Source organism: Mauremys reevesii, linkage group 5 (assembly GCF_016161935.1).
Source record: "Mauremys reevesii isolate NIE-2019 linkage group 5, ASM1616193v1, whole genome shotgun sequence".
Taxonomy (NCBI): domain Eukaryota; kingdom Metazoa; phylum Chordata; order Testudines; family Geoemydidae; genus Mauremys; species Mauremys reevesii.
This window is the reverse complement of record NC_052627.1, coordinates 40,991,147-41,003,977: the sequence shown is the minus strand read 5'-3', so window position 1 is coordinate 41,003,977 and position 12,831 is coordinate 40,991,147. Positions and strand designations below refer to the sequence as shown.

Below are 12,831 nucleotides of genomic sequence, written 5' to 3'. Positions count from 1 at the left end.
AATATGCAAAGGGGTACCATTCCATGCCCCGCAGCCCTCCCTGGTCCTAACCATGGACGCATCATCTTTGGGTTGGGTGGTGTCACCTTGTGGATCTTCGCACACAGGGCTTTTGGTCCACACAAGGGAGATCCCTGCACATCAACGTACGGGAGCTGAGAGCAGTGCACCTGGCATGTCAAGTGTTCCCCAAGCACCTTCAGGGCCATTGTGTTGCAGTTCTCACAGACAAGACAATGGCAATGTTTTATATCAACAAACAAGGGGGAGCATGATTGTCCCCCCTCTGTCAGGAAGCCATTCACCTGTGGGAATTCTGCATAGCCCACTTGATCGACCTGGTGGCGTTGTTTCTCGCAGGAGTCCAGATCACCTTGGCGGACCACCTCAGCAGATCCTTCCAGGCTCACGAGTGGTCGAAACGCCTGGACGTCATCCACTCTGTTTTCTGGAAGTGGGGGTTTCCCCAGATAGACCTATTTGCCTCTCGCGAGAATTGGAAGTGCCACGTGTTCTGCTCTCTCCAGGGATGCTCCCTGGGTTCCCTGTTGGACACCTTCCTGATACCATGGAAAGATGGCCTGTATTATGCCTTTCCTCCATTCCCGTTAGTCGACAGGGTCCTTCTCAAGTTATGTGGAGACAGGACCTGCTTAATTCTGATCACCCCGGTGTGGCCCAGGCAGCATTGGTATTCCATTCTCCTCGATCTGTCAGTGCCCACTCAAATTCCACTTCCGTTGTGGCCAGACCTGATCACTCCGGAACACAGATGACTCTGCCATCCAGACCTGCAATCCCTCCACCTCACAGTGTGGATGCTGCATGGCTAACTCAATCTGAGCTGAGTTGCTCTTGGTCGGTGCAGCAGGTACTTTTGGGTAGCAGAAAGCCCTCTGCTAGGTCCACATATTTGGCCAAGTGGAAACGTTTTTCCTGCTGGTGTGCTCTGAGCAATACTGCCCCACTGGAGCCACCAGTACCTACCATCTTAGACTATCTCTTGTCCTTGAAACAGCTGGGCCTAGCAGTTTCATCCATCAGAGTACACCTAGCAGCAATTTCTGCCTTCCACCCAGGTGAAAATGGGCGCTCGGTCTTCTCCAATTCCATGGTCAGCAGGTTCCTCAAGGGACTAGAATGTCTGTATCCGCAAATTTGGCATCTGGCCCCTATGTGGGACCGCAGCCTGGTCCTATCCAGACTCATGGGTGCCCCGTTTGAGCCAATGGCCCCCTGCTCGCTCCTGTACCTTTCCTGGAAGACAGCCTTCCTCGAAGCTATCACCTCGGCGAGATGTGTGTCGGAGCTTAGAGCCCTCATGTCGGACCCACCATATATGGTGTTCCATAAGGACAAGGTACAGCTGCAACCACACCCTACCTTCCTTCCGAAGGTGGTGTCTGCCTTCCACGTCAACCAAGACATCTTCTATCTGAAGCCGCACGCGTCTCGGCATAACAGCTGCACTCCCTAGACATTCGCAGGGCCCTCGCCTTTTACGTTGAACGAACTAGGAGGACGACCCAGCTGTTTGTAGCTGTGGCAGACCGGATGGAGGGCCTTCTGGTCTCCACCCAGCACGTCTTGTCCTGGATCACATCATACATCCGTGCGTGCTATGACTTAGCTGGTGTCACAGCTATGCACTTTACCACCCACTCCACTCAGACTCAAGCTTCGTCATTCGCCTTCCTGGCTCATGTACCCATACAGGAGATATGTAGGGCAGCAACTTGGTGCATACCTTTGCTTCCCACTATGCGATTGTCCAGCAGTCAAGGGGTGATGCGGCATTTGGCTCAGCGGTTCTGCACTCCGCGACATCTCACTCTGACCCCACTGCCTAGGTAAGGCTTGGGAGTCACCTAACTGGAATGGATATGAGCAAGCACTCGAAGAAGAAAAGATGGTTACTCACCTTTGTAACTGTTGTTCTTCGAGATGTGTTGCTCATATCCATTCCAAACCTGCCCCCCTTCCCCTCTGTCGGAGTAGCCAGCAAGAAGGAACTGAGGGGGGCGCTGGGTCGGCTGGGGTATATATCCGGTGCGGTAAGGGTGCCAAATCAGGGGGCGCCTAAGCCGACCCACCGAGTGTTGCTAGGGTAAAAATCTTCCGATGATCGTGCACGCAATGCGTGCACATCTAATTGGAATGGATATGAGCAACACATCTCGAACAGTTACAAAGGTGAGTAACCGTCTTTTCTCATGTATTTGATTCTAAAAGAACTTCTGAAGGTGATGTACAATGGAAACAGTGTAATCGTGTGTGTGTGTGTGTGTGTGCACATGCACATGCCCATGTGCTGACCCTTTCATTATTATGCTGTGACCTATATTGCCTATTGTGACTGACTTCTTACCAAATTTAGCTGGGCCATTCAATGATAAAAAGGTGCTCATGTCAAAGGAAACAGGAAGTAAAGTTGAATGCCAGTGTAGATTTTAAAGTGTCATATTGTTTTTCAGAAAAGTATCATGAACTTCTTAAAATGTGCTGCTATGTGACAGATCTATAATACCTTCATCCCCAGAGAAGAGAGATACCTCTTGTTTTCTATGTCTGGGGTCAATTCTTTTAAAACTGCATGAGTGTCCCTAGGTTTCTATGTATAACTCTTCCTAGGACATGTCCTGTATGTAAATGTAACTCCACAAATGGTATGGTTCATTATAGGAGCCATGTCACTATGTTGCTTTCAGGTGCTAATGTTTACGGCCTTGGTCTTGCAAGCCACTTCACACAAATGGACCTATGCCCCTGGTAGCTCCTGTGTACGCTGAACTGAAACCATGTTAGCACCTATCTAGTAAGAATTGTGTTTAGGTATTGTAGCAAGAACTGGTTTAAACAGCATTTTTCTAGCAAAAAAATTTAACATTCAGATCTCAGTCCCAAATCACAGCTAGGATCCTAATATGAGCAGATGTGCAGTGGACTCATTAAATAAGCCAATATCTGCTGCTTCATGGCATTTTTCTCCTTTAGCTCTCAAGAGGGACCGTGAAGGACTTCCCTGGTTTTGATGCCAGAACTGATGCTGAGACTCTCCGTAAGGCAATGAAAGGATTGGGTAAGAATTATGGATATGTCCGCTCAGAGGTAGTTATTTCTTTCAGCTAGGTGGGAAGCTCTTCGTTTTCCTTTTCTGACACAATATAATGGCTGTGTACTGAAGTTTTACATTAGCTAAAGCAAACAAAGATAAGAGATTTTTAATTTTTACGTGTGATGGAATTATAACCCTGTGAGCACAAGAGTTAGGGTTTGTTCCAGTTCTGGTTCTGCTATTCTCAAGAAAGTTCACCCCCACCCCGGCACAGGGAGATGCAGACCTCTTCCCTTCTTCCAAAGCAGGGGCGTGTGCAGAAATTCAAGTTTGGCCCCTTTTGCAGGGGCACATTCTGTTCTCCCTCCCCCCTCTCCCCCTGTCCCCAGCAGGATCTCCCTCCATCCCCAGCCCAGGAGGAACTAACTCTTCCTGTGGCTTGGCAGGAGCTCAACTTCCCCCTTTCCATCCTCGCTGCTGGGGCTGGAGGAGTCCTGTGCCCCCGACAATTACTGGGGTGTGTGTCTCCATGCCCGTGCTTGCCCCCTCTTTGTACACGGCCCTGTTCAAAAGCTGCTGCCCTAGCTTGCGTTCCCTACAGCCTTGGTCTCTGTGAGGCTAGCAGCAGGAGGGAATCAGTGGAGGTTTAGAGAGTCCCTTGCTACACTACCTCTACTGCAGTCCACCCTTTCCCTCCTCTAGCCAGACCTCCATATCAGGAGTTTTTGTGGGGGTAATGCAGAGCTGGAATAACCAGCTCTGTGTCTTACAGAGAAGCCCCCTTTGGGTGCTGTTCTTTGGGGGCACTTAGCTCTGTCCTATGGCTCCTTTGCGTCAGTCATTCACTGTGTGAATCTAGCCCTCTCTGAGCCTGGGTAAGGCATAGGTATGCTATCTGTACCTCAGTTTATCCATGTAGGCACCACACTGTGATACCCCTACTCTTGCTGCATCATTAATGGAAATAGTAACTGCTCAGTGTGAATAAGGGTTTTGCCATCTGGTGCACATAAAGTAAGAATAGGCTATAGCTACCCTAGCAGGGTTAATGGCTAGATGCATCCCTGGTGTTAACTCCAGGGGTGCATTTAGCCTGAAGTAAATCACTGAGAGTCACAGATGAGAAGTTTTATAGAAGTACAAAGTATGATTAATTTCTGTAGCTGCTGTCTGTCATGTTGGCAGCTGAGCCTGCAGTGGTATCCTGCCTGAGAGCAGCATGTTAGAACTCGATCCATTTTATTTTCATACCAGTGTGTCAGAATCTAATGGTATGGCTTGAGGTGTACTGAAATTTTCATCAGTGTGGCTATTTAACTAAACTGTCTGCTTTTTATCTTTAATATAGTGACTGTTCATAATGTTCAGTCCTTTCAAAGTTTACACCATTAGATTTCTAAAAAAAGTTTTTCTAATTGTTAATGTTCTTTTTCCCCCTCTTCAAATAACTTCAGGTACCGATGAAGAGGCTGTCCTGAAGATCCTTACTAGCAGAAGCAATGCTCAACGCCAACAAATTGCAGCTGCTTTTAAAACCTTATTTGGCAGGGTAAGAGGAGGAAGAAAGTACTCTAAAAATCAGCTGAATGGAACACACTCACAGTCCATCCACTCTTCTGTAGAATGTTCATTTAATGAGAATATGTGGTTCTGTTGTTTGTCTGACATTTCCTTTAAAAATATATCATACTCACCAATGAAATAAGAATATTCAGTTTAGATTATCATATAGACATTAAATTCTCTTTTCCATGTGCTCCTCCTGTGGAGTCTTCTGACCCAGTATAGTCCAAACATCATCTTCACTTTCCTATTACTCTTTGTGTGCTTCAAGGATTGCTCCTCGTTCCTGATATACGGAGACATACAAGTATTTTGATGCCAGAGGTGATTCTTGATCTAGTGGGACAGAATTCTCTAGTGCCTTGATTTGTCACATTTTGTAACTATTGAGTATTGCAAAAAGAGAGAGTAAAAAAGACCTAATTTGTTGGTAGATGAAAAGAAGGGTATTTAAGACAAACACAAAGAACTAATTTCCTTATCCTAGCACTGTTGGATAAAGTGCACCTCTCCTTAAATCTTCGTCTGTTTAACCTGGATTAAGTGCAGTTGGAGAATAAATTTTTTGTTGTTGTTTTTTTAACTTTCTGCCCCCACCTCCATGATAGCTAAACAAAATTAAAAAGCACTGTGATTGCTACCAGTCATGCTAAACCCTACTTCCTAAATAATTATAATACAGGGGGTCCCTGGTTTATGTCTCCCCCTCATCCATTGTTTCACATAACTGTTGCACATCAATAGGGAAACGTGTTCCGATTCACATTGGTCCTGATCCGCATATCCGTTGTTTGCAGTACTGTACTGTAAGTTGCAAATGACGGATATGCAGACCAATGTGAATCGGAACACTTTTCCCTATTGGTGAGTGATGTGTATGCGTAGACATCCAGGCCCACCCTGCCCCACTATTTGCACCACTATGCCTGCCTGACGCTCCAGCTGGGGAGCGGGGTTGGGGTGCGGGGGCTTTTGAGCCCCTGTCCCTGGCTGGAGTGCTAGGGCAAGCCCCTGACCCCGCTCCCTGACTGGAGCACGGGGTGGGCTGTGTGGGGCAAGCTCCTGCGTCCTGCTCCCCTGCCGGAGCACTTGGCAGAGCAGGGCAAGCCCCGAGAGCCAGATGGGGTGTGTGGAGCAGGTGAGGGTGTGGTGGTGCACGCTTTTATGGGGCCTCCCATTTCTCCGGGAGCCCCTGGCCAGAGCATCTATCCCCCCCAGCCCCCAAGGCCAGCTGGAGGGAGGGAGAGCCGCCAGATAACTCCTATCCTTCTGCCTCCGTCATTGCCTGCCCACCCAAGTGTTCCCTCCTGCCTACACCACTGCTGTACCAGCAGGTCCCCGATATACATCGTTTTGATATCCGTGGCCCTTTTCAAGAACACAACCCCAACATATACCAGAGACCTGCTGTAGTTAGCATGTAAGATGCTAAAAAACTAAGAATGTCTGTGTGCATTATGGGTAACAAGGATAAATAATTGTTCAAGCATTCTACAAATCAAAAGCTTGTACTAGGAAAACCAGTATACAAGTAATGAAACAAACAACTGGTGGTGACTAAAGAGAAGGGGTTGTGGGCCTAAATTTCAAAGTGCCTGTGCTTGTGGTGAGTGCCTGTGCCTCCTTTGACTTCAGTTGGAGTTATAGGTGCTTGAAACTTTGGAAAATCTGGCCCTGACACATGGAGTCTTCTCCAAATCTAGATAAAGATTTCCAAATCTGCCTGGGTGATTTAGACTCGGCACTGAAAATCTCAACCATTGTTCTTGTGTTCAGTATGGGTATGTCTACATTGGAAACTTCAAATCGCTGCCATGGGAATGCTCCTGTGCAGAGCTGGGGCAGCACACAGAGGGAACACACGCACGTAGCTGACTGATATCAACATTGAATAGAGCAGAGCACCACACCGGTGGCCATCTGACGACAAAGGGGAGGGTGGACATTTAACTGTTAAAAACAGTATTTTTTTAATATGCAAAAATCTGCTCCATTTGTTCAAGTTGTATTAGTTCATTACTTTACCCTGTTAGTGTCCTGCTTTTGCTTTCATCTAATAATTTTAGTCCTCAAATGAGGTTCACTAAAGTATATTCTATAACCCACAGACCAAAATGTATTCCTGTATTACAAAATACCTATGCGTTCTCTACCTTAGACTTTCAGCTACACTTCCCCTGTCTCAAAAACCTTAGCAACAGCTCAGCTATGTGCTTGCCTTTTGAAATGGCTTCCTTCCTAATTGTAGCACTGTTTATTCTGTGATTTAGGATCTTGTAGATGACCTGAAATCAGAACTGACTGGCAAATTTGAAACCCTGATGGTGGCTTTGATGAGACCAGCACAACTCTTTGATGCCCATGAACTGAAGCATGCCCTTAAGGTAAAAGGAGCGGGAGAAAATGAAACAATTGAATGAAATATTTCTTGCTCCAATCTTGTTGCTTTAAGAATGATTCTGTTTCCTTCAAGTTAGAGGTTTCATTTTAATGCTAATAACATACTATACTGATTTACATTAATGTTTCTAACATTGATTTTCATGACTTGACTTGTTGTTATTAACAGCTCATCAGAGGCAGGTAGGTTAGAAATCAAGAATTACAAAAATGTCTGTTTTCAAAGAAACACTAGATGTTAAAAGATCAGTGTCTGGAGTTGGGCATTAAAAGGTGTGCACCTTGAGACTTGTCTTACTTAGTAGCAGTTAATTTCAGTGTAGTGGGTTTTTTGTGTGGGTTTTTTTTGTTTTTTTGTTTAAAAAAAACTACTCCTTGCTGAATTGTTCAATATAATGTTTGTTGTACAGCACACAGAAAAGACAGTTTACTCACATTATACTAGGAATCATAAGGTCCATAGATTGTTCAGGGCAGTTTGTAAGTTAGTGCAGTGGTTTCCAAGCTTCTGTTGTTAATCTCTGTTTAAGAGAGAGATCCTCTTGTGCACTGATGCGGTATCAGGAGTGGCTGATGATTGGTTTTATCCCTTCATTGAGTATCTGTATTACTTTCTTCCTTTCCTTGTATAGATCTGCACTAATCTCTGCAGGTCCCTCTGTAGTTTGGTCGTGTTCATCTCCATGCTTTCCTCCCCTGCCCCCACTTTCCATTTTTAGTATGGTCAAAAGTTTGACGGGTGAATTTACATCAGAGAGAGAGATGAAGCTGTACCTTGAGTAGAGATGGGTTAGTCAATGACATGCTCTTGTAAATTGGTGCTCTAAGTAAAAATGTGTGGACAGGTGTTTATCCCTTTTGAATCAGGTCTAAAAATGTACTATTAATGCATAGGAAGAATTAAACTCCTGTAAATCGGCAACAATTCTCTTTTTGGCTAAATGCATTGCTCCCTTTTTTGGGAAAAAGAAGCAGATAGCACCACTTTCCTATTTTATCTATCTAATCCTACAGTTTGAGCATGTTCATTCAGTGTGCCTTGACTTCTTTTCTGAAGCCCTGTTGCTATTTGTCCCTGATGACATTGACTTTGAAGGCCAGGGTTTAGAATATGGATGTCTCTGAATTGTTTGTAGAACTTACTAATTAAACCAGAGAACGTTGAACTTGCCATGGTACTATCTAGTGCTCGGCCAAGTGACCTGGAGAGGTAAATTCTCAAGACCTTTGTTAGCTAACCTATTAACCAGTGTGTTATGTAAACTGCTTTTCCAAGGACCTTCCTGCTGAGTATAGTATCCTAACCAAATGTTGACTTTGAAGTCTGGGATTTTTTTGTAACGTCTCAAATAATATTTGGAGAGGGAAGGAGAAGGGACATTGAACATAGAAACAAGTAGAAGCGTGGCTGAGAAGAGGCAAAAAAACTGATGTCCCCCATCCCCTGCCCAATTAATTAAAAAAAAAAAAGGGCAAAGAAAAATGGGCAGAATGGAGGGTTGTAGGAGAGCAGGGATGAATAGTGAAGCAAGATTTTTTTTCTTATCCCTCTAACACTCAATGTTAAAATAGAATAAATGATATTAAACAAAGCTGGTGAGGTTAACATTTTTTCTTTTTAAAAATAAGTGGGCTAGATTCACAAAAGGACTTAGGTGCCTAAATCCCAGAATCAGGCATTGCTGGGATTTGCCAAACCCCGACTCAGATACTATCGAGACCTGTGGGCACGTAAACTTGTTCATCACCTAAATTTTTGCAGTAAAAGTTCACTTGACACCTATATTTCTGCCTCTCTGCATATGCTCTGCTGCTTCACCCTAGTCATCTGGATGCCTAAGCTCCAGTGCTATGCATGAACTGGGGGAAGACAGGTGCTCCTTTGCCTAACTTGCTTGCAGGGCCTGATCTGGTAAGCATGCTCAGAGCTCACCTGCTGGATTAGGCCCTCATAGGTGAGCTCATAAAATGATGGGGGAGGACTTTCCTTTTGTAACAGTAGCCCAGTGGTTAGAACACTTATTTGGGATGTGGGAGACACCTCTCCCCATTCAAGTCCTCCATCTGCCTAATGAGGAGAAAAGGATTTGAATTCGCAGGTGCATCTGATGAAGTGGGTTATAGCCTATGAAAGCTTACGCCCAAATAAATTTTAGTCTCTTAGGTGCCACAAGAACTACTCATTGTTTTTGCTGATACAGACTAACACGGCTACCCCTCTAAAACCTGAACTCTCAGGTGAGCATCATAACCACTGTGCTGTAGAATATTCTGATAGGTGGTGGGACGGCATCCCTCAGTCTCTCCTGTTTAAATAAACAGGATAGATCATGAGAGGATGGGGTTGGCAGGGAAGAGAGTGTGTCATTTTCAGGACCGTGCATTCTCTATAGTTTGGTAGTTAGGGCACCCATGTGGGAGATCCAGGATCCAGTCCCCTTGCTCCAGTGACTGTTTTTATTTATCCACAGCTGAACAGCTTCAACAGGAGAGACCGAGGGAGCCCAATGTCAGACTATCCCACAGCTCACTGGCTAGGGCACTCACCAGAGAGGTGGCAGATCCTTTCTCCCCCTCAGGTGGCAGGGGGACTTGACTTGGAGGTTTCCCACATCCCGGGTAAGCCCTCACCTCTGGGCTAAAGGTTATAAGGGAACTCCTCCTTGCAAAAATGGCGTAGGCGTCTAATGCCAAGAGAGGGTTTGCAGGTCAGACTCGCAAGCAGAGAGAGGTGCTTCTTTGTAGCCCAGACTTAGGTGGGGCCTTAGGACCTACCCCTCACCTTGGCATCTCCTTACCTTGTACTTAGGTGTCTTGGCTGCTTAGGCAGGGAGCTGCTGGCTTTTGAGCATCCTAATCTGAGGCACCTCTTTCCACTTCCATTGTATAGAGAGCCTGCGTGTTTAAGTCAGGTTTTGTGAATCTTGGTGATTTTTCTAGGTGGCTAAAAGTTAGGCTTGGTGACACTCAGTGTCACCACTAGGGTGACCAGACGTCCCGATATTTAATTCTGTCTCACATCCTGACTGATGTATGATCGGGATGCCATTTTTCCTGATATTCAGTAGGGTTGTCATGCTCCCTACCCAGCTCCGTGCAGCTCCGCGGAAGTGGTGACATCTCCTTCTGAGTCCTAGGCAGAGGAGAGCCATGGGGGCTCTGTGTGCTGCCCCCTCCATGAGTGCTGGCTCCGCAGCACTCATGGCCAATGGGAGCTGCGGGGGCGACGCCTGCGAGCGGAGGCAGTGTGCAGAGCTGCCTGGCTGCACCTCCACCTAGGACCCAGAGGGAGACGTTGCCACTTCCAGGGAGCCGCCTGAGGTAAGCACCACCAGGAGCCCTCACCCGAAGCCCCTTCCACACCTCAACACCCTGCCCCAGGCCTGAGCCCCCTCCTACACCCAAACTCCCTCTCAAAGTCAGCACCCTGCTCCCATGCCCCTACCCTAGCCCTGAGACCCCCCCACTTGCAGCCCCCAACCTGCAGCATGTGCTGGGGGCCGTAGTCGTGTGCCTCTGACCCACAGCATGTGACAGGGCCTGGAGCTGGGGCCATGTGCCTCTGGCTTGCGGCAGGGGCCAGGGCCTTGCGCCCCCCTCGCAGCTTCCTAGGGCTGTGAGCCTGTGACTGATTCCCATGTGTCCCGATATTTTACTCTTGCGATCTGGTCACCCTAGTCACCACACCTTTGTCAGTCTAGCTGTGTGTGTTCAGATGATGGTGCATAACCTGATTTCTCTTTGTTTAGAGAGAGATTTATAAGTAATTTATGAATAGAATGTTCTCATTTCAGAAGAGTTGTAAATGCCTGCTGGGGCCAGGTGGCTGACTGTTTTGTTTCTTGTTTGAAGAAAACCACTTTGAGCTAGGGCTGCTTAGCATTCATTTTGTATCCCCCCTAAGGCACAGCCAATCCAGGCTTGCATAAATAAGGTGTTGCCTTAGCTTTTGTAAATATTATACTTAAAGGAATGGAAAGTGACTGTGGTGCACATTGTAATTAGAGCACGTTGACTTAAAATACTTGGGTGCCTGAGTAGGCAATTTTATTTAAAAAAATGTGTGTTGATGGCGACTAAAATGTTGGTTGTAAATGTAGTGCAGTTCAAGTGATGCAGCCATAGTTCCTGAGTTGACTCTGTTATGCGAGTGATCCTGGTGAGATATTGTAAGACAAGGCGAACACCGGAGAGTTGCCTAGGAAGTACGGTTACATCATTTAAGGTGCACTAATGTTACAGATCATGTTACCTAAATGAAATAGAGCTTGGTGTCCTTGAGCACTGAGAGTCCCCTCCAAAGCTTATTGAAGTCAGAGAAGTCTTTCCATTATTTTCATTGAGCTTACAATTAGGCCCCATTTAAAGTCAAACCAAACCTTAAAATCTGACTTTATTTCACATAGAAAAGTACACAGCTGGTAGAAAGAAAACTCTGCTCTCCCCACCCCAAAGTTTGTTAGGTAGAATACTGCTGTTGGCTTTGTAAGAAATAATTATCTTTCTCTCAGTTACTGTATCAATTGCTCTGTATTTGCCTTCTTAATGTAGGGAGCAGGGACCAACGAGAAAGTGCTGACTGAAATTCTTGCCTCCAGAACAACTGCAGAGCTGCAGAATATAAAACAAGTTTATCTGGAAGGTAAAGTTCAGTCAGTTTTTAAAATGTCTCCTCTCTTTATCCCTCTTAACATTTTTAATGTCTGTTAACACTGCATACTTGAGAGCTGAGGGAAGAAATGGGGATGGGAGTGCAAAATGAAGACTTGTCTTACAATCAGAATTTTATTCTGGTGGGTTGGGGACCCCTGCACTGCCAGAGGCTAGTGTTCAGGCACAGCTGTACAGTCTAACTTTTTTTTTTGTGGCCAAATTGTAGTTGGGATATAATGTTTAATATTTTTCCTTTTATAGTGGGATTTCAGTTAAATTTGGCCCTTTTTTGTTAAAAAAATGTGTGGGGGAGTCCCATAATGGGGAAAGAGGAAATTGGCACCACATAACGAACTGAAACTCTTATCTAAAATCAGCTGTTTATTATTAATTTTTTTGCTTGTTATCTGAGCACCATCTAGGGCTATCTTTCTTTTGACCAATCTAAGGCTATTCATGCTAAAGCCAATGCATCTCTTCCTCTATGTTTCTAGGGGTGGGATGAGCCACAGAGAGTACAGCGTCCCCAATAAGAGTGATGGGTCTTCTCCCATCTCCAGGTGCCTCTTCCTTTGATTCATAGGGACTAACCCTTTTTCTTCCATGGTTAGTGGGACTTCCTAAAAAGAAAGACCACTAGCTAAATTTAACTGTGTGTGCATCCAGGCTCCTGTATTGGAGGGAACGTTTCACATCTAAATACAACCAGACATTCCCAGCTTAGTGCAGAATTCTCCAGTACTCTTTGCTTGCAGAGCCTGCCCTGACACTGGACATGAGAACAGAACCTGGGTCTGACTTTGAGTAATAGTTGGTTTACTGATTTTATGCTGATAAAGGCCAGATTGTACCTTCGGCCTCATCTTTGCAGTGCCATTGGGTTATGCAGATATCAATGAAGACAGCATACAGCCCTTTGCCTGTAAGGCTCCTTGAGGCTGATTAGACAGATGATGATAATCAGATTAGGTGAGCCTTCAACTTCCTCTGTCTCTTGGGGACTAGAGAGGGCATCACTTTTTTTCCATTAGAAAGAGCTGAGAAATTCTGTAAGGTGATGTTCTCTTGCAGAATATGAATCCAACTTAGAAGATCATATCACAGGAGACACAACAGGTTACTATCAGAGGATGCTAGTAGTCCTTGTTCAGGTAAGTCTT

General features: G+C 45.7%; 1 protein-coding gene across 1 annotated transcript in view; it reads left to right on the top strand.

Annotated features, from left to right (window-relative positions):
* ANXA5 (annexin A5) overlaps positions 1 to 12,831 on the top strand; it is a 34,614-nt gene that overhangs the window by 9,242 nt on the left and 12,541 nt on the right. The window contains exons 3-7 of the mRNA XM_039539237.1: positions 2,995 to 3,079; positions 4,510 to 4,604; positions 6,889 to 7,002; positions 11,570 to 11,660; positions 12,743 to 12,822. Coding sequence (XP_039395171.1) covers positions 2,995 to 3,079; positions 4,510 to 4,604; positions 6,889 to 7,002; positions 11,570 to 11,660; positions 12,743 to 12,822 — 465 coding nt within the window. The remainder of the gene's footprint in view (positions 1 to 2,994; positions 3,080 to 4,509; positions 4,605 to 6,888; positions 7,003 to 11,569; positions 11,661 to 12,742; positions 12,823 to 12,831) is intronic.